This window comes from Salvia splendens, chromosome 18 (genome assembly GCF_004379255.2).
Source record: "Salvia splendens isolate huo1 chromosome 18, SspV2, whole genome shotgun sequence".
In the NCBI taxonomy this organism is placed as follows: Eukaryota; Viridiplantae; Streptophyta; class Magnoliopsida; order Lamiales; family Lamiaceae; genus Salvia; species Salvia splendens.
Genome location: NC_056049.1, coordinates 903101 through 924991, shown reverse-complemented (window position 1 = coordinate 924991; position 21891 = coordinate 903101). Strand labels below are relative to the sequence as shown.

At 34.2% G+C, this 21891-nt stretch overlaps 3 protein-coding genes and 1 non-coding gene across 6 annotated transcripts; 2 read left to right on the top strand and 2 right to left on the bottom strand.

The window, feature by feature from the left end:
• The first annotated feature begins 170 nt into the window (after positions 1 to 170).
• On the top strand, positions 171 to 5221 carry LOC121775809 (protein disulfide isomerase-like 5-4). 2 transcript variants are annotated; one of them, XM_042172876.1, is made up of 15 exons: positions 171 to 355; positions 929 to 1019; positions 1235 to 1329; positions 1997 to 2054; positions 2194 to 2378; positions 2467 to 2524; positions 2659 to 2699; positions 2827 to 2901; positions 3235 to 3291; positions 3423 to 3489; positions 3691 to 3834; positions 3994 to 4218; positions 4569 to 4718; positions 4807 to 4884; positions 4980 to 5221. In XM_042172876.1, exons 1-15 carry the CDS (start codon positions 315 to 317, stop codon positions 5055 to 5057), a joined length of 1443 nt encoding a protein of 480 aa, XP_042028810.1. In that variant the 5' UTR covers positions 171 to 314; the 3' UTR covers positions 5058 to 5221. The 2 variants fall into 2 exon arrangements, with proteins under 2 accessions (XP_042028810.1, XP_042028811.1); XM_042172877.1 differs by having other exon boundaries at positions 200 to 355; positions 929 to 966.
• A 71-nt stretch (positions 5222 to 5292) lies between these two features.
• Positions 5293 to 6415, bottom strand: LOC121775812 (early nodulin-like protein 3). Its single transcript, XM_042172879.1, has 2 exons — positions 6186 to 6415; positions 5293 to 5702 (listed from the first exon to the last, which is right to left on the bottom strand). Exons 1-2 carry the CDS (start codon positions 6388 to 6390, stop codon positions 5344 to 5346), a joined length of 564 nt encoding a protein of 187 aa, XP_042028813.1. The 5' UTR covers positions 6391 to 6415; the 3' UTR covers positions 5293 to 5343.
• Positions 6416 to 7655: 1240 nt separating this feature from the next.
• Positions 7656 to 14260, top strand: LOC121777718 (rab GTPase-activating protein 22-like). 2 transcript variants are annotated; one of them, XM_042175062.1, is made up of 13 exons: positions 7656 to 7828; positions 7928 to 8048; positions 9208 to 9303; positions 9422 to 9525; positions 10260 to 10432; positions 10547 to 10639; positions 10779 to 10901; positions 11306 to 11394; positions 11550 to 11655; positions 12195 to 12292; positions 13241 to 13498; positions 13579 to 13662; positions 13910 to 14260. In XM_042175062.1, the coding sequence occupies exons 1-13, from the start codon at positions 7824 to 7826 to the stop codon at positions 13922 to 13924; spliced, it is 1365 nt and encodes a 454-aa protein (XP_042030996.1). In that variant the 5' UTR covers positions 7656 to 7823; the 3' UTR covers positions 13925 to 14260. The 2 variants fall into 2 exon arrangements, with proteins under 2 accessions (XP_042030996.1, XP_042030995.1); XM_042175061.1 differs by having other exon boundaries at positions 10544 to 10639.
• A 1184-nt stretch (positions 14261 to 15444) lies between these two features.
• TRNAC-GCA lies at positions 15445 to 15516 on the bottom strand. Its single transcript has one exon. It is a non-coding gene; the product is annotated as a tRNA-Cys (tRNA).
• Between the last annotated feature and the right edge of the window lie 6375 nt (positions 15517 to 21891).

Below are 21891 nucleotides of genomic sequence, written 5' to 3'. Positions count from 1 at the left end.
TAACATTATTTGGCGTCATTAAACTTACAAAATTACTGAAAAATTATTTATTTTGTTTATAAATTTGAATGAATTACTAAAATAACAAATCTAATTTCCGTAATTTATAAAACTAACAATATTACTAAAATTTTAAAATATTAAAATTATAATGCACACTAAAGTGAAAACATAAAATTTCTCCAGCTGAAAACTCCTTTGTTCAGTGTGCCCCTTTGTTAACTTCTTTCCACAGATCTGACTAGTTTCCATTTCTCTTGATTAATCCTAGCTTCCCTTTTTTATCTATCCGAAAAATCGACGATTGATTAATCATGTTCTCAACCAGTAAAATCAAATCCGTCGATTTTTACAGGTGATTCCCCCTTTTCTGTTTTAGTCTCCGCATCTCGCTGCAATTCATGTCTTTTTCTTGTTTCTAACTTCTGTTATGCACTTGTGAGCTGATTTGAATAGTTTTCTGAAGTTGAGCTAACTGAATTCGAGCAATCGGTCTATTTAGTAGTGTTTTACGTTTTTTTTTCAAGTGATAGTATTATCTGTGCAAGTGATACTAGGTTTTGTATTTTCACATTTAAGCTTGTAATTGGACACCTTGTTTAGTATGGATTTTCTTTGCTATGGATTTTGTTGGCGGAGGTGGTTCGTGAAAAAGCAATTTGAAGCTGGGAATGGTTCTAATAGTTAGAAATAGTTAATGTTAATGCTGTTTCTTAGTTATGTTGTTTACCATAAGTGATTCGCATATATAATATAGTCAGATGTATGCATACTGACGTCTAGTGTAGCTCTCAAGGGCTCTGCTGCTGGTTTTGATAATATTATAAGATATGATGCTCTGGAATAGTATGTCCTGAATGTTCATTGATACTGGTGTAAAATGCTCCTTTTACTTAAAATTCCATTTCCTTTTCTCTCATATCTGCAGGAAAATTCCAAGAGACTTGACTGAAGCATCATTATCAGGTGCTGGATTGTCAATTCTAGCAGCCTTTTCCATGATCTTTTTATTTGGAATGGTAGGAAACTAATCTTTATTGGACACTGATTGATGGATTCATGGAGTATCAAACTAAGAAAACAGATTCAATCTTTAGTCAGAACAACTCACTTTATTTATTTATCATGCTGCTATGCTATATAAATGTTTTTTATTTTTTTTATGTGTCACATCTCACACCACGTGGCACAACAAAATGTCTGTCCTTTTTTATGATTGTGCTATCATATGTAGGAATTCAATGATTATATGAGAGTGAGCACCTCAACATCAATTGTTGTTGACAAGAGTTCTGATGCAGACTTTCTAAAAATTAGTTTCAATATGAGGTAATTTATTTTATAAATGTCAAATTATTTGATATTGTCTATGACTTCTTCCTTTGATGTTAAAGCCCTTGGGTTGCTAGTCTGAATATTGCATGTACAAGAACAAACTCAGAAGCAATTCAACTCTCATCTTATTGTCTTCCTTATCCTGTAAAACAAAAACACTTCCATTTAAGAAATGTGGATTTCAGAACTGTTTTCCTTTTCTTTCTTGTCCCATTTCCTTCAGATTTTGATTCCAAATAAACAAAGATGACCAAAATTTATGCCCTGGAAATGTGGAGTTCAACAGTTGATGTCCTGGAAATGGCACCTTTAACCTAGCAGTTGAAAACTTGTGCTCGATACTAGTGATTCTGTATTTTTGTATTTGGGGTGAAATACTTGTATCCTATACTCTTGGATATGAAACAAAGCATGCTTCAGACATAGTGACATTCCTTGTACACCGAGGATCGAGTACTATTTGACTTGGGAGGTTCACTGCAACAATGATTAGGTAGCAACATGTTGTGATCTTTCTAATTGATTGCAATAGTTGAACTTAGAGTCTGGTCTCTTCTGAACCTTCTCACTGTTGCCATATCCGCCCTTTCCTTTGTTCTTTCTTTTTCTTACTTTCTTCCCCATTTATCTTATGGTGATAACTTCTTAAATATTATTGTAGCTTTCCAGCATTGTCTTGTGAATTTGCTTCGGTTGATGTCAGTGACGTCCTGGGCACAGTAAGTTTATTCCATCGACTCCATATGCAATTATTTCGAGTATAGAGATTTCCTATAGTTTCATGCTCTAGTATATGTTTCCTTGTAATGAAATCAGATCGTGCTTTATTGAACTTTCTCCACCTTTTGTTTTTCTCAGAATAGGTTGAACATAACTAAGACTATACGAAAGTATTCAATAGATTCCAGATTAAACCCTACTGGTCTTGAGTTTCACTCAGGACCAGTTACAAAAGCTGTTAAGCATGATGAAGAAACTGATGAAGAACATGGAGAAGGTTCTGTTTTACTCAATGGACTCAATTTTGATAGAATTTCACACAAGTGAGTAATGAATACACAGATACCATTTTTATGATTGAAACATTTTAGATTACCTGTGCACCTCTGATAGCCCTGATTCACACGACAGGCATGCTGTTTTGGTAGTGAACTTCTATGCCCCTTGGTGCGCTTGGAGCAATCGCCTGGTATCAGCACCTCACTAGTCATTGTCTTTCTGCAAAGTTATTTCTTAATCCATCTTTCCCTTGGGAAACCAATGAAATAACGGATGGATGGTTGTAAGTAGTGTAACACATCTGTCTTCTTTCCTTCATTTCAGAAACCTTCATGGGAGAAAGCAGCCAAAATTATAAGAGAAAGGTGTCGTCTCTCATATTACTTTTGTACTTGGTCAAAGAAAGTCACCTATAACTACTGCACTATATGCTTGATAGAGTGACTAGCATCTTTATCAAATAACACAAGCTCATCATCTGTTTTCTTTCAGATATGATCCAGAAATTGATGGACGTATACTTATGGGCAAGGTTGATTGCACAGAAGCAGCTGATCTCTGTAAAAGGTACTTTCTAGATAAATTTTGTTACTTAGTCCAATTACTTTTCTTCTTCGTCATTCTTTTCTTTTTATTACTATTGTTAGTATATTGTAATATTTTTTTGGGTGGGGGGAGAGGAATTTGCATATTCTTTTTAGTATTATTGTACTAACACGATTAACAAGTATATGCACACCTACTAGCTTGTCATATTTGTTTCACATTATAGGTTTCATGTTTCACTGTATCAATTTCTGCACTTCCATGATCCTAAGTTATATATTTAAATTTCCTATGTTTCTCTTCTTTTGTCCTTTTTCTGTTGTGTATTAAGTCTGTTATATACAAAATTTGCAGGAATCACATACAAGGATATCCATCAATTCGGATCTTCCGTAAAGGAACTGATGTAAGGTCAGCTATCATTTCTTCAGTTTATACCTTTGAATTCCTGATTTCTTTCAGCTTATTTACTTGACCAAAAGAGTTTGAATAATTTGTTAATTAGTTATTTGACCACTTTTATAATCTGTTTCCCTATGCAGGGAGGATCATGGCCACCATGAGCATGAGTCATATTATGGAGACCGAGATACCGATAGTCTAGTGAAGGTAAGAATGCTTTTGACTCTGCCTGGAAAAGTATGTTTGGATGGAGAAGTTACAGAATGAGAAATTATAATGCACTGATCTCCATCTAGGCCCACAATTTTCCTTGCTAAATCTTGAGGGTGGGATTTTTAAGACAAATTTGGTGATCTCAACCCAATAACTTCTTCCTATGAGGAATTCAATTATATTTTGTCATTGCAGATGGTAGAGGATATAGTAGCACCAATTTCGTTGCAGTCACAAGGTGCTTCCAATAATATTGCCACAGAGATAAAAGATGATGCGAAAAGGCCTGCACCTTCAGCAGGAGGCTGTAGAATCGAGGGTTTTGTACGTGTGAAGAAGGTAGGACACATTATTCGATATGTTTTATGTGGCAGAACTGCATACATTACTTGAGATGGCTCAAAGCTAGAATCATGCCTACTCGCATGTATAAAATATACAAGTGCATTATCTATTTATTTTTAATACCAGATCTCCTCTTCTCTCTATATTGGGCAGGTTCCGGGGAATCTTATCATATCTGCTCATTCTGTTTCCCATTCTTTTGAAGCTTCTCAAATGAATATGTCACATGTTATTTCCCAATTTTCTTTTGGTAAAAAGATCACTCCACGGGTAATGAGTGATTTTAAGCGGCTGCTGCCACATTTTGGTGGAAGTCATGACCGCTTGAATGGGTTGTCGTACATCACTAATCCAAGTGATTCCAATGCAAATGTAACTGTAAGTTTTTATCTCGTTGATTTGTATCCTTCCATATCGTATATAGGTTATTCCTGCTGTTTCAGTGTAACTCACTGTCTCTGCGCTGTATGTGTAATATAAAACTGAAACCGGATCCGTCCATTTAAAGAAAGATGAGCAACACCAGTCACAAAAGTGTTGCGTATAAGGAAACTCCTTGGTGATTGCTTAGGAGATGCTATCTTTTGTTTGATTTGTTTAATGGATATCTTTGCTAATTATGGACAAAACTAGATTGCACGATTATCCTTTCGTGGATAACGTTCAACTGTTTAACCTAGCATTATGGATGATCCACCAGTAAATTCTAACTTCTTCTACATTTGCAGATTGAGCATTATCTTCAACTTGTAAAAATCGAGGTGATGACAAAATCTTATAGACTAGTTGAGGAATACGAGTACACTGCCCATAGCAGCTTGATTCACAGTCCTCAAGTCCCCGTTGCAAAATTTCATTTCGAGCCTTCACCCATGCAGGTATTAATTAAGCTGCTCTAGCAACCCTTCTTCTCAATTGTGTCTATTCTTCATCTCCTGTTTTCTTTACCCTCTTTCTCCCTATCAGGTTTTAATAACTGAGAACACTAAGTCCTTTTCGCACTTCATCACAAACGTCTGTGCCATTATCGGAGGTGTTTTCACGGTTCGTGCTCAACGTTTACTTATCCTCTCCCTGACATTCATTGGATTATTCTCCTTTACGATTACCGAAGGCGAAATTCATTTGATTTTTTGCAGGTTGCTGGCATTTTGGACTCTGTTCTACGCAACACGATTCGGATGGTTAAAAAAATCGAACTGGGGAAGAACTTCTGATCAAAAGTGGAAATCAGCAAATATGTAAAGGTGGAAACCAGTTTCTGTATACATCATTGACTATATATGCTTAGATATAAGTTAAAATCGATTAGATTGAGGATCATTTTTGTTAAAATTTTGATGAAATTTAAGGTTTATCATAGATTTAGTCTTTCATGGCATGCCCCTTTCCTTTCTCTGACGAGAGTTTGGTTTCTAATGTGATGATGAAATTCGGAAATAATTCATATAATTATAAGCAAATAAACTTATTTTTATTACAACACTAGACAAATTTCCAATTTCAAATTACTAAAACAAGTGAAAAGCCAAGAAGAGTTGCAAATGCTCCGGCCGTGGCAAAGGCAGCTCTGTTAGAAGGGGTTTCCTCTTCAGCAGGAGGAGGAGGCGGCGACGGCGATGATGCTGTGTCATCCGGCTTATGGCTGCTGCTTCTATCCGCCATAACAACCACCACCAACTTCTCATTTTTCTGGCAATTCTCAGCCACTCCACTTATAAAGTAATAAGGGCCCGATCGGTCCAAACGGAATGAGCTCTGGCCATCACTCAGCTTGTGGAGGGGTGATGCTGTGTTGCAGTTGTTGTAGTCGTCTTCGGTGACATGCAACACCGAGTCTCGGCTATTATCGTACACGAACACTGCACCAACGATGTATGAAAGAGTAATTTAAAATATGAAAATAATTCGATTGTGTAGTCACATGAATCATTGATTTTTATGATGCAGTATAGTTTTTTATTAGGAGTGATCATTCAGGTTTCATAACAAATTTTTCCTTAATCCAAATCTATCCGAAAGACTAAATTCTGGGAGAGTATAAATCGAAAACCGGTATGATATAACCAAAAATCCATCTAAAATCCAAAAGTTCTATAACTATATCCGAATTGAACCAAATTATCCAAAACATTCTTAAAGCATCGAGAGTTTTAAATAAATTAGAAATAAATTTAACATAATTCTAATTTTAAATAAAATTAAATATCTAATCCGAATAACATTTATGTTTGGTCAAATTCGAATATTTGATTTACAATATTTTGCTATGTGTAGTATTTTTAGCAAATTAAGCAACTCTATATACGTAGTTGAAAGAAAGGGAAATGAGTGAAGAAAATTACGCAATGAATCTCCTATTTGGAAGCGGGTTTTCTCTGCCCAATGGTTGTAGATTGCAGCACTAGGATCGCTAGGAACTGTCCAACTACTAGTTGGCCCTCCGACCTTGAACTCAAACCCGTTACTTGTCTCGACCAACAACAACAAACATACTAGGCCGAGGATCTGATATGAATTTCGAGTTAGGCTTAGTATCGATGGAGCCATTTTCTCTCAAAATTTAAGTTGTTGACGGTGAAGACGATGAATGATTATTGAGGGATGAACTTCAATATATATAAGCTCGTGATTTCTTAGCTTGGAGTGCAAAGTATATATAAAGATACAGTTTTTGTTATGTGTTGCACAATTATACTTTACTTGCATGAATAGTTATTGAGAGGCATGTCTTGTTACTAGGTATTTAGTACAAAGATATATGCGCTTCATATAATTAAAATTGGTGGTTCAAACCATGTGGCAGTGCGGCCTGAACATGGAGGCTTGGGCCTTGAGGAGTTGGGTGTGCGGTCCACGCACGTCTAATGTCCTGTGGCGCTCGACTAGATGCTTACCCCCTATAAATAGGACCTACATTTTATTATTACAACACTGCTAGGATCATGCATGTTTGATATCGTCATATTAGCTTAGGGCATCCACAATGGGACGGATGTCCCGGCGGACATCCCGACAGACTTTCCAAAAACACCTCATGTCACGTCATAAGGACATCCCACTACACAATGGCGGACATCCCGACGGACATCTACAAAAAAAACAATAACAAAATCGGGACGTCCGTCGTGTCAACGCAATGACGGACGTCCCGGAAAGCTGCGGAACTCCGGTGTCCACTGCGGATGTCCGTATCCGTATGCATGCTGCCTAATGGCGGACGTCCTGCGCGAACGTCCGGCATTCCGGTCCGACGTCCGCCGGGACATTGTGGATACTCTTATTCGTAGGACCAACTACGCAGTCTCAATTATCTACCAATTCGACGAAATATATAGATACTCCAAGGCAAAATTTAAATTCTTTCTATCTAACATAGGAACATCCAATGATGGCATGTTGAGCAGCTCCACGTTCTATGTTGACCCAATCATCAAGAACAATTCAACCTACTTTAAGTAAATACTAAATCTTTTTTCCTTTTTTTTCTAGAAAAAACAATACAAAATAAATACTTTACCATAAAAAATGCATATACAATTAAGTCGACCACTTGACCCTTTCCGCAAATTAACAAAATACTATCATATTAACAAATTATTTCATATATCATTACTTAAGTATCACATTGATAAGGTAATAATTTGAACCTCCAAATTATTGAACAACTAAACTGTAATTCATAGCCATAATATAATATAATAGTATATCTCTTAGTATTAATCATTTTCTATTATTACATTTTTTTAACAAAGAGGCCTTTTTTATTTTATTTATTATTGATCTTCTTCAATCTTCCCCATTCAACAATCTAATCAAATTAATTCATAATTAAATAAGAATTAAGACCAGCGAAAGAAAAACAAGTTCCAGCGGTTTTTTCAATATTCATTTTTCTCTTTGATCTTCAATTCTCCACCTGAAAATCTATTGAGAGGAGAGAGAGAGAGAGAGAGAGAGAGAGGCAGTGATCTCCGGGGGGAATGCTGTAATATCGAATTCTGATCTGAATTCTGTGAAATACACAGCTCAATTTGTTTAATTTTTCAATAGACTGAAGCCGGCTTTGTCTTTCAATGTGTTGTAGGGAGAGGATCTTTCGGTGTGCGTCGCGGAAAATGTGGAAGGACGAAGGGACTCCAGCCGATTCATACTATCAAGTACGCCCTGACTGCACTGATGTGCCCCAAAGCAAGTTTAGAATCAAGGTTTGCAGTTTGCTTCTCTGTTTATTTTGTGTGTTTTTTGGTTTTGAATTCATTTGTTTTTATATTTTTTTCGAGTTTACGGTTGCTTAATCAAGCTGTTTGATTTAGCTTTTTTTGGTTTATATGCTGATTTTGGAAATGATCGAAGAACCTTTCTCTTTTCTAAAACGGATGATCGGATAATTTATTTGAATTAGAATCTGTTTTTATCTTAATTTCGGAATGATTTGCAGATCTGGAGTTTGTATATGATAACTCATAGACCGATAGACAGCTGGATTTGCTTTAGGGGATATTGAACCTATATGTTATGAAGTTTTTTAAGAGTTAGGTTAGGATGCATTGGTTCATGCTGTTGAAACAGTAGCTGATGAAAACTGTTTTCAGCTCAATTTATTTGGTGATGGATTTCAGAAGGTTCAACCAATTGGACTGATAATAGTACTGAGTGCCGCTTGATAAATTTATCCGTGCTAAGTGAAATGTGTGAAAGACGTGTACCTTCTCTTTACATCGGACTTTTGTGATGAATTTATTGGGTTAGGTGCTAAAAATGCTTATTGTTATTGTATTTGTTGTTGTTGTTGTTGTTGCTGTTATCGTGAACAATATAAATAATGCTTGATATTGGATGAGTAGGACTATCTTAAGGTGCACAACGTTCAACAAGCAAAAAATTAAAACTTTAGCATCAGCCACCTTAATATTTGTGGTCTATAGGTATATGCAGATATTTTTGAACCAAACAATATTAATCTAAAGCATTTTAATTTGATTTGCATAAAATCAATTAAAGGAAATAGTTCGTTTCGTTGCAAGGAAATATTTGATAAGGGTGGAAGTTTGCATGGAGAATATAAGAAAAATGGTGGTCTTTTGATCAGTTGAATCAAGGGTCTTTTACAGAAACTATGAAATAGTACCTTGTTAACCAGGGTGATTTTATGAAGCGTGTAACCGTTTCTCCTGTACAATTTTTTATTTTTCAGTTCTTTGTTCTGTTGATATAGCGTGGTTCACGGGAAATATGTTGAGCATGGAAAGAATGCAAATTTGAATCCAGTTCAAATCCAGCCTTTTAATATTTCATTTTCCACATTTACATGTCCCTTTAACTCCTATATTTTCCATGTATGGGATGCTGCTTTCTCTCCTGAAGGCCGGTAGAACTTTAAGTGCACGGAAATGGCATGCTGCTTTCTCTCCTGAAGGCTATCTTGATATTGGAAAAATTCTCAGTCGAGTCCAGCGTGGGGTAAGCCACTCTTTCGATTCTCTCTGCTTTGTTTCTACCATTGAATGTATTGAAACTGCTCAATTACATAAAAATATGGTTTTGAAAGTATTATTCGTTTTTATTTGATGAATAATAGGGTGTTCATCCATCAATTAGAGGTGAAGTTTGGGAATTTTTATTGGGTTGCTATGATCCTAACAGCACTTTTGACGAAAGAGAGCAAATACGACAGCGTCGTAGGTATTTTCCTTTCTAAAATGTTAGAACGAATTTTTTCTTGTGATTGGAAGCATGATATCCGACCAGCTTGACTGAGTAAGCTTGGAGATGTAACAATGAGTGAATCCATACTACTGTTAGGTATATGTTGGTTCAGGGGTTGAATGCATATATGTATTCAAATATGATGGCTTCATTTTCACTACATAATATGTGAACATTGAGAACATTGAGAACATTGAGAACATTGCTCTCTACCTAATCAACGTTTTTCTGAACTTCAGATATTCAGTGGTCTAACTATATCTTTCTTACAGTCAGCTGCTATGATTCTTTAGTTTTTTTTTCTTGTTGTTTGCTCTATATGGGAGTTCCTTTCAGTCAAAACATCCAATGCTATTATGCAACAGTTTTCAAGAAGGCAATATTAGGATTTGGTGGTGTTGCAAGAAAAATTGGATAGGTTCTACCTATGCACTATTCTTCTGAAAACAAATTCTGCTCCTTTTAGATCTAAAGCTTAACCCATCATTTTTTCACTGAATTGGGGAGTTGCATAACCATTCACTGTGCTTTATAGTTCCCTGTTGTCCAGAGTTGCCTGTACACCCAAGTTTGGGTGCAATGAATTACGTCTGCTCTGCATGTTACATGGTCAAATCAATCTGGTTTTATATTCTGTTTCTAGAGTTAGTAACACTCAAGAAATTTCTGTTTTAAAAGTTTGTACATGATTTCACTGTACATCCTTTCAGAGTAAAATATGCATTGCTGAAAGAAGAGTGCCGTGAAATGTTTCCCTTGCTTGGTATGGGGAAATTTGTAACTGCGCCAATTATAACAGAAGACGGTGAACCTGTACGGGAACCCATTGTAATCCAACAAATTAATCTTGAAGATGAACCTGCACCTCTTACTAATTTGGATGGTACTAAAGGAAACTCAGCTGATCCTTATAGTATATAGCAAACTAAGAATTTACAAACTCAATTATGGCTGCAGATTTATTCTAATACCTTGATCTTGTATCTTGCATCAGTAGATGCTTCTAGTTCTGAAGTGCTGAAACTCTCAAATGGACGTGGTCCTATGGACAAGAAAGAGATCCAGTGGAAACTTACATTACATCAAATAGGTTGTTAGTGATATATAAGCACATGCTTATCTTACTCTCTTTTTTTTAACTCTCAGACAGCCTTGCTTGGTGTATGCATAATATTGTGAACTTGGAGTTGCATATATGTTTGGGTGACTTTTACTTGGTTTCATTGTAGGTCTCGATGTACTCCGCACCGACCGAACGCTGGTATTTTATGAGAAGCAAGAAAATTTGTCAAAACTTTGGGATATCCTGGCTGTCTATTCCTGGTTTGACCCAGATATTGGGTACTGCCAAGGTGAGTCACAAGAACTAATGTATTCTTCAATGTTTGCTCATGTCTTTTGATCTTTGGTTTTAGTTTGATTAAAAACAAGAGCACAAAGTGTTTGCAACTCCATCTACCGTTACCTCATCTTCAACACAATTTGCAAATCCTATGTATGATGCATAACTTGTAGTTCATGTGACAAAGTTCTTAGTATAGAAAATTATAAATCTTCTTGTTTTGTGTAATGTACGGATAACTGATTGAGCAGCATTTACCCAACTAACACAACCGTCGAATAATTCTTTTCTGCATGACACCTCAAATACCTTCAAACAATTTCATAACTGTAGAGGATTTTGATTATCACTCGATTAATCAAGTCCATGATGCAACATGCAAGACAGCTTGTTTCTAATATCATTTTTGAACAGGTATGAGTGATCTTTGCTCGCCGATGATTCTTCTTCTTGAGGATGAGGCAGATGCATTTTGGTGCTTTGAACGCTTAATGCGGAGACTGGTACCATCTTCTGTTCATTCTATTTTTACATTTGAAGCTTTCCTCTCAGCATGATATTATATTTCGATTATTATCTTTATAAGCGAAGAACCTTCTCCTAGTTGCAAGCTCGCTATGATTGTAGTATTTGTTGGTAATTACAATTTTCTATGAAGCGAGGAAATTTCAGATGCATTGGGAACTCTATAGGAGTGGAGGCACAGCTTGGTAACTTAGCTTCTATAACACAAGTTATTGATCCTAAGCTTCATCAACACCTAGGTAAATCATATAAATTGCTTGTGTGGTTTGTCTTTCCCCTTTTTTACTAAGACTTTTGAAACACGAAGCTAAAACCTTTCGCTGCTTCTGGTGAGATGCTATACCAAATGTAAAACTTTCTCTTTTCCCTCTCTCATCAATTTTAGTCAATTGCTGAGAGGTCATAACCAACATGCACTTTTTTACTTGAGATAATTCATCGATGAGTCTCTGCCTCTACTTTGCTTGCACTTACTTATAGGTCTGTCGTGTGCATTTTTTTTTTCATTTCTTCTATTAATTTGAGTATTGTTGTGCACTATAACTACTGATCACTTAGCTATAAGCAAGAAAAGAGAAATTAAAAAATGTGCACACCACAGACCTTTAGAAACACAAATGGAAGCTTTTTAGGTGCTGAGGATTTCACAATAAACGCTTTAGCAGTTTTATGCCATTTATAATGTTGCTGTCATAAATTGGATGTATATTTGTTCTCACCTCTATGAAGAAGTAATAAGCAGGTGACTCATGATTATTCCTTTTAATTTCGAGAACAGAAACTCTGGGTGGTGCGGATTATTTGTTTGCCTTCAGAATGCTCATGGTTTTGTTTCGCCGAGAATTTTCTTTTGGTGATTCATTATATCTTTGGGAGGTACTTCTCCATACCTTACTCATTTGCCTTTCTCTTATGAACTCTGAAATATAACAGTTAATGAGTTTTAAAAAAATTCTCAAATTCCGAAGGTACCAATTAGGGCTGGGTAAAAATACCGAAATATTAAAATACCGCCCTTACCGTATCGAAAAAATACCGAAAATACCGGATTTTCGGTATACCGCAATTTTCGGTAAGGTATCATACCTTACCGATTTATTTCGGTACGGTAACGGTATGAATTTTCATATACCGAGGTATACCGGGGTATACCGAAAATACGGTATATATAGTAATTTTAGGTATATACCGGAAATATGGTATATACCATAATTTTCGGTATATACCGATATCAATATATGCCTAATTATATCAACTAAATTCATACTTTTACCAAACAAATAAATATTTACATGTAGAAATCAAATCTTGTCTCATTATGTGATTGCGTGGAGTTTAATTGTTGCAGTTTTTTTATTGAATATGTTTGAGTTTGATTAAATTTCATGTTTTCTAAGTATTTTTGAAATTTTATTTTCATTTGTGTTTGTATTTAGAATTATTTACAAAATAATGATATTTTGGTATGTCGTATTGTAGTTCGATATACCGTAAAACTCTGGTATACCGCAAAAGTACGGTATACCGAATTTAGATATGACATACTGAAAATAAGGTATGGTATCGATATTGAAATTTGTCATACCGAAAATAAGGTATACCGAAGTTCGGTATACCGAAAATTTTGGTAAGGTAAAGGTATGATTTTTTCTCATATCGAATTTTCGGTAAGGTATACGGTATGATGGTTTCGGTAAGGTATACCGTACTTACCCACCTCTGGTACCAATACAGCTGGCCCACCAAGAATCAATGAGTTTAAAAAATGATAAGATTTTAAACCTGTTCCCCTTCACTTCCTTTACTCATTGATCCACTGAACAGATGATGTGGGCCCTAGAGTATGACCCTGATTTAGTGTCCACGTATGAGGATGATGAACTAACCAAGGAAAATACAGAGAGATCTAAAGGGAAGGCCAAGTCAAGACGGCAATGTGGAAAATTTGAAAGAGAAAACCTGAGGAGTGGAGGCAAAAATGCTGCTGCACCTCTTCCTATTTCTGTTTTTCTAGTGGCCGGTGTCCTTGAGCACAAGAGTTCGAAGTTAACAGAAGCTCGGGGCTTAGATGATGTTATTAAGGTTAGACCATCTTCCCCAGTCTCCTCTTACATTCTGGATAATACTCCGATGTATCTTATCTTCTTCATTTGCACTTTCAGATTCTTAACGACGTTACTGGTAGCTTGGATGCCAAAAAAGCTTGCGCAAGTGCAATGAAGCTTCACAAGAAATACTTGAAAAAGGTATGATACAAAAATCTACTACTTTAGAATAATTTTTCCATCCTGTATAGTAGTAGTTGTTCGACTAACTTGAGCTTATAAGCTGTCTAGCTTTGCGAAATACTTTTCGAGAGCTTAACTTTTAAACACCTTATAAGTTGTTTTAAAAAGCTTATAAGCTCAGCCAAACATACATTCCGGGTGTTGTGCTAGATATGTTCCTTCTTTGCCTTGTAATTCCTCGTTATCTGTCACTTTTTCCTTGTAGGCAAAACAGACATAATGCTGGCTAAACATCAGCCATTGAAGTCGAATCTTGGCTTCATCAACGAACAACGACACGTCGGTTTTTCTGAAATGAGAGAGGAACTTGGATTGGGCATACTCATGCCTAAAGAGACTACATATTGCTTCATCTCAAGGAGCAGAGATGGCTTTACTACTGCTGTTGTGTATGACATTATTAATTCTTTTGCTGCTGGTAAGGCGATATTCTTACATATAGGTATCGGTTTGCTAGTGTGCAACTTAATATACAATGATAGTTAAAATATAGAAAGTGCTAGTTGTGTGTAAAAGAGTATATTCACATCAATGAAAGAGGATCAAACTTTGATCATAGAGGCTACCTTGGTTTAAGCTTCTCTTAACATTTTACAACATTCAATTTTAGCTTAAAATTTTCACTATAATCTCTGGACCCGTGCTTAGGGAAAGGTTGGCTAAGGTTGGCTGACTCGTTCCTTCCCATCCCGACAACGAAGCGCAACTCGGTGGTAAGACGCTTCACCTCCGACCGTTTGGCCGGGGGTCTGAGTCACTTCATGGGTAAATGGGAACCATCGTCGATCCTCCTTTAAAAAAAATAGTAAAAAAAAAACTTTCCGGATGAAAGAAAATATAAAATGAAAAAGAAACCGATGCCAATGCCCACCTCAATTCGCCTTTAAAATTACAACGAAACTGAACCCGACTCTAGAAAAACCCTAACTTCAACTACCATTCGCCTTATCCGACGTGCCACTGTTAAAATTACGACGAAATAAAATCCTAAATCCTAAACCCCTAAACACGAGAACAAGTGTAACTCTAGAATGTTGGATTTTGTTTAGGAGGGATCCATGTCAAATCCCCTGCCTCTATTATCCTAACCAATTGTTCAAGTTTCCTCACCCTCTCTTCAAATCCACTTGCAATCAACTCAATCTTCTTCTCCTCTTCATGGTTTTCTTCTTCCTCTTGCTTAATTTGTGAATCAACATTGTGATTCACATTCCTCTGCCTTAGAAATAGTTGAATGTAGCTCTTTTTAGTTCTCTTGAAAGGCCTCAGCACCTCTGAAACCTTTGCTTCTTCTTCTTCTTTAACCTTCTCAAAATCAATAGCTTTAGCCACCATTGCACCTTAAATACACTCAAATCTGACGTCAGCCCTAGTCAGAGAGGGTGTGGGAGAATCGGCAGCTGTGTTGGCGGCGGAGAATTCATATGAAATGAATCTAATTGAAGAAGGTGACTAACAAATTTGGTCGTTAAATATTCAACCTAAAGTAATGGAATATTAATATACTATTACTGATTCAAAATAATGAGTGGAAGTCTCATTTGTTTTAGCATGACTTTTATTTAAATTGTAATATAAATCTTATTATTCTTATAAATGAGTTAATCGATCGTGATACTCACAAAATATAAATTGAGACATTTAAAGGAATACAAAATATAAAAGATTCAAGAAAATAAACTAAACTAAACTAATCTAATCTAAACTTTGAATATATTTGAGTCAAAAATAGAAAAATAAAGGGCCCAACCGGGTTCGAACCGGTGACCTATTGATCTGCAGTCAATTGCTCTACCACTGAGCTATGGACCCTTGTTGTATTTGACACATATGTAAATGAAAATCAACATTCCAATTTTTCACAATATTAAAAATTGAAACTAGTGTAGCAAAAATTAAATGCTATGATAATATAACAATATGGACCTCTTTCAATCTCCATCAATGTTATCATAGATATTTCACTTCTATTGTTGAATTTAAATATTTCATATGATGACAGTTATTCTGCGTCAAAAATATATTACATTCAAGGTTGTCCATATCTCAAAAGTATATTGAGTTGATGGGTGGATTTTCTTTGAAATTGAACTGACATAATGTGGTAGACATGATGTAATAGTAGATCTAATCATTAACACAAATAATAAGTTAAAGCATATAAATCTATGTGACCAAATTTTGTACAACCAAAAACTAATTTATTTGATAAAAAATTAGTTTATTTATGTTTTATTAAAATATATAGACACATATATAGTACATGGAACGTGCATAATATTATGGTCATATATTAATGATTTGTGTATAATTTTTGTACTTTTTTGGAATCATAAAATGTGATTAATACATACTTTAATTCAAATTTGAAAAGCAATAGAGAGACAATTCAATTATATAAATAAAAAATGAAAATAAGGCCGAAGACTAATAAAGTCTTTTTTAACTTGTCCACTAACTACACTAGTGTTAACACCCGTGCTATGCACGAGACATAAAGTTTTTAAATAATGAAGATAAATTATAAAGTAAAGTAATTTTTTAAAAAAAAGAGGATAATAAGAATATAATAATGTATATGGTTAAGAATATGTGTTAATTACAATAAGTATTCACAATATTATAAACACCTAACTCATTCTAAATGAAACATTTCACATTCGACAAACGAATTTTATACAATTTAATTTATAGTATGAGTGGAGTAAAATATAATAAAACAAATGGCAAAGGGGAGATGTGTAAATAAGGATGAAAGAGTATGAGTTAGTTAGAATAAGATATAGTACGAATAAAGAAAAATGTGCGACTAAAAATTAAAGAGGAAAAATCCAAATATTGAATCATATGGCCGTATATTTTTCAAATAGTGAGGAATTTTCAAGTCTTTAGAAAACATCAACTAATGTAGGACTTCAGGAGGAGATGACATATTAGGAATCTGGATGTTCCTATTCAGACAACAAAATGAATATCTTGGATTAGTCACGTAATTACTTGATTTAAATTGCCAAGACGTTTCTCAAACAAAAGAATGCACCACAATGTGAACACTTGTAAAAACAAAAAAAGTATTATACAGAAAAACAAAAAAATATCCCAAAAACAAAAAAAGTATTATACAGAAAAACAAAAGAATGCACCACAAACAAAAGAATGCATCACCAATATCCCAATATTTTACAAAAAAACAAAAAAAGTATTATACAGAAAAAAGAAATTAAAAAGAAGGAATCAAGAGAAATTATAAAGTAAATACATAAATAAAAGTTTTCACAATCAATATACTTAATTTTTCAAAAAAAAGGATAATAAATATCTCCATCTTAATTTAAAATAGACGAATGAAAATTATTGTTATCAACAATACATGAATTACGTTGATCAAGAACAATATCACCTATAATTACGGGACTTTGAACGGAACCACCAACATTGGCTGCACAAAAAATAAATTAATTTTAGTAGGATCAAAGATAACAAAATATAATTAAATAAAAGAAGGAATTAAAAGAAATTATAAAGTGAATACATAAATAAAAAAATACCTTCGTCCTGATTTAAAGTCGACGAATGGAAATTAATGTTATTCACGATACATGAATTACGCTGATCAATTAGCAGGATCGAAGACAACGAAATATAATTAAATTAATAACTTGTAATTTAAATAAGAAATATTAACAATAATTTGTTATAATAATTAATAACAAATAGCAAAATTATTAACTTAAAACAATATTAGAATATATAAATAGGTCATATTAAAACAGGCCCATTGCATTATTAATTTATGGCCTAAAAAAATGTCATAAAATGACTGCCAAAATAATTCACTACTACTAAATATAGTACACATTTACTTCTATTTTAATTTCACTAATGAACGCACAAATTAACATTACATAAAATTTTGTTATGTCAACATAAAAGATTATCTTTCTTTGAAAAGAACATAATTTAAATAGTTTGAATGAAAACAAAAAAATAATTCTAATGTTAATAGTATGGTTGAAATATTCCCACTGTCTCAAAATAAAAGTCACATTTCATTTTTATCATAAATGATAAGTTAGGTCTCAAATTTCACTAACTTTTTCAAATCACTATCTTTTACAATTCTTAAAACTTGTGCCTACACAAAATGTGACCCCTATTAAATTATAGAACTAAATTAAAAAAAAAATCAAGAAACAATCAACGCATTTTTACTTGTTTATATGGAATAATAAAAGTAAAGAAATAAAATCTGAAAGTCCATTTTAAAATTAGAAATAATGTGTCAATATTTCATATTACGGCTTAATTCTTTTTTTTTATTCTAGAGCATTATTTACATTCTTACTGCGTACATCGTTTTTTTTAATTGAAAGTTTGGGAGAGATGCATGAGTGTCATGCGTCTTCTGTTAATGAAACGCATGATGGTCTTGCGTTTTAGGCTAAGACACATGACGGTAATGCGTTTTTTATTTTTTTATTTTATTGAAAGACGCATGAGCGTCATGCGTCTCTACCTAAAACGCATGACACGCATGCGTCTCTATTTTGAATTAAATCGGGCAGCAGAGGCAGTGAACTCAGAACAGGCGATAAAAAAACACAACCCAGCGGCGATTTTGTGGTGATTTCCGGTGATTTCTTCCAATTTTCCGTTATATTTTGGTAAGTTTTCTTTAATCTTTCAACACTCCTCACTTATTCGTTGTTTATTGCATAATATTTTGGTTTCTAATAAATTTATCTCAAATTTACTAAATAGGGTTTATAGAAAAAAATGTCTCTAATTGTTGTTGGTTTGTATATTTTTTTTGCAGAATCATGCAAGTATTTGTGAGTTTGTATTGGGGTGGTAGAATAGTTCAACTTCCTCAAGTGGGTATTGGTTATGATCCACCTCGTGCGAGAGGCTACATCGTATTGAATTCGTGTGTTTCATTCTCTGAATTAGTTGCAATGATATGTGCTAAGATAAGAATAGATTTATATCAACACTGTATCGAAATATCATGGAGGCATTGTCTCTTTGGTACCAGTATGAGTTATATATGTACTGGGGTTGACAGTGATGAAAGTGTGATGTTTATGTTCAATGAGGCTATAAATTCTACTCGTCATATTGAATTATTTCTTGAATATTCGTCTGTTGGAAATTTAGAAATCTCACCACTAGTTGTTGATTATGGTGTTGGATCATCTACGAGGGTTGGACATATGAGCTTTGATTGTGGTATGAAAGAGCAAGCAGATGTTGCAGATGCTGCTGATGTTGGAATGAATAATCAAGTGAGTGTTCAAGATAATGTCGATGTTGATGTTGTACGAAGAGACCTTGAACCACTATTGTCGTCATCATCATCGTATTAAAAACGCATTACCGTCATGCGTTTTAGCCTAAAACGCAAGACCATCATGCGTTTCATTAACAAAAGACCATCATGCGTCCTTCCCAAACTTGCAATTTAAAAAAAACGACTACACAATAAGAATGTAAATAATGCCCTAGAATAAAAAAAATTAACCCTTCATATTACCAACTAAACTCATTTGATTAGGTAAATAAAGAAAAAATAAAAAATGATGGGTGACTTCTCGGTTATTGCAGCTCAATCGTTCTTCATTTACGGTGGCCACCTCCACGCCGAGATTCCGCCGCCGTATTCCAGACGTCGCCGCTGCCCACTTCTCATTTCTTGTTCAGCCTCTTCATCTCTCTCTGCGTGGATGAGATGCCGGTGGAGCTGCTCGTCGAGGCTCTTCAGATCTATCTGATCCGCCCTCACGAATCCGCCGCCGGTGTGGACGTCTCCCTCCACCATTTCCCCGGAAAGCGCAGATGCGACGTCACTGGAGCTTACGATGGGAACGCGCAATAAGCGACGACCTTCAACAGTGAAAAGGTAATCGGAATCCCTTTCAGAACTCTAAAGAAATTAATTTTCTACAGGATTCTCAAAAATTGGTCAAACCCTAATAGATCTGAGGCAAAAATCTCTTCCTCGTCAGATTTTTGACAAATGCCCCAAAACATTGAGAAAACGGTTGAGAAATCGAAGGGATTCATGCAGCTGTTCAAATTTCTAAATGAGAAAGGTACATATGTCTTTACCGCAGACAAGTTGTTTTCTTTGCATGTTTAAATATTCAACTTAATCGCTACAAAGATGGAAAAAAACGAATCTGTGACTATCTAGTGGCAAAATTAGGGAACTTAATAGATGTGGATACGATATAGCATTCTTCCTAATCTGAGTTGATACTTGTTTTCACCAGGAAATGCCATGATTAACGGTTCAAAATCAAAGTCAAAGCTTAAATGGCCAAGAGAAAGAAGCATGCCAAGATGTTCATGAGATAAGCGTATAAGTACTATACTTACAAAACTGAAATTATTGAAACACAATTAATTTTATGCCTATAATGTCTATATATTTATATTACATTGATTGGGTAAACAAAAGCTGTTGTGATTATGAAGAAACACAATGAAGCAGGAACTCAATACAAATAACGGAGTCATAATGTCTTCTCAAACAACTTGAAATCTCTATAAATTCCATAAAAAATATGAGCAGGAACTCAATCTAGAATATAAACAAAATCAATTGTTAAGATCAAAATAGTTGAATAGAAGAAAATCAATAACTACAACATACCTGCAGCCGGAGTGGGTTTCGCCAGTATATGCAGGCGTCACACTCATCGGTTTGGGCTTTAATAGCTTTTGGTATACTACGTTTTTTAATTAAATTCTTTTTTATTTAAGTAAATAAATTTAAGTTGCATATAGAAATTATTTAAAGTTTATAGTATTACCTTGAGTAATCTATCTATCTATACTATCAAAAGGTGATAGGGGCAGTTGAATTAAATTACCATTAAATGAGTTTCATGCGTAAAACCGAGAGAGATACGACACAATGGCGAGAAGAAGGAAAGGAGACGAAGGAGAAAAGGAAAAGGTGAAGCAAGCAGGCGTGAGGTAAAACGGAAGAAGCGGCGATGTGGTAAATAGCAGCTCCGATTGAGGAAGCGGAAAAGGCGGTGGCCCCTCCTGTATGTTTGAGAAGTAGGTTTGATCAAATATTAATTTATGAAGATATAATATTTGGGCTTTGTTTAATGTATTTTCTGTAATAAATATTTAAGAGTAATATGATAGTATTATAATTTTACATTTATCCTTATTAAATTTATTAGCTATCGGTTTGTAATCATACGAGGAGTTGAATATTCATTAAGACATATTTTTGCAATTAATTCCCAATTAATTTTAGAAGTTATTTATAGTAAGGTCTATATCACCAATTATATTCAAATTTATCCTCTTATTCTCAAATTTAGTTTTCAATTCTTTCTAATCATTATCATATAGGAGTATTTAATATGGATATGTGTAAGTTTTATAATATTTAAATTTAAAAAGGTAAAAACATTATTTTTACCTCTATATTAAAAAGATTGATCAAAATATAATCATAATAATTATTCTTTTCAGTCTCATTTTATAAGTTTCATTTGAGTTCGGTACAGATTTTAATAAATGTGACAGAAAGTTGGTGAAAAAAGATGATGGAATGAGGTCCTATTACCATTTATGAAATAGTTCAGCCGGGACTCCTAAAAGTGGGACACCCGAATATGGTAAATCGGGACTTCTAAAGTGGGATGGATGGAGTATAATAATACAAAAATGATCTATGTATAATTTTAAAATAAAAATATTTTGAAATATTAAATTGTTAATACACACTAACCAATTAAATTGTGCCTCTTCATCGGAAGGTAGTTGAGTTGTATTTCTTTCGGTATGAAAAAATTAATTTGTTAAAATATTATTATAATAAATGCTTATATGTGATTATGCTTTTATCAATTTTTTTTATTATTTCATAAATGTTGCTGTTGTTGCCTTTTTATTTTAATTATAATAAAATTTAAAATAGATTCATGTAAATAAACCAAACTAATTAACAATTTAATTCCTTTCGGATTGTGCCAAAGTAGTTACTATAATTTCAACCTTAAAAGTGTGGTATAATTAAATTGTTGTAATGGATATTTGTAGATATAATTATTTGTACGATAAAATTATTAATCGTATTTGTAATACATTTCTTTTTTTGTATACTAACAGAATAGGAGGACTAATGTGTGGAAGAGTAGGCCAAAACCGAAATCTTCTCGC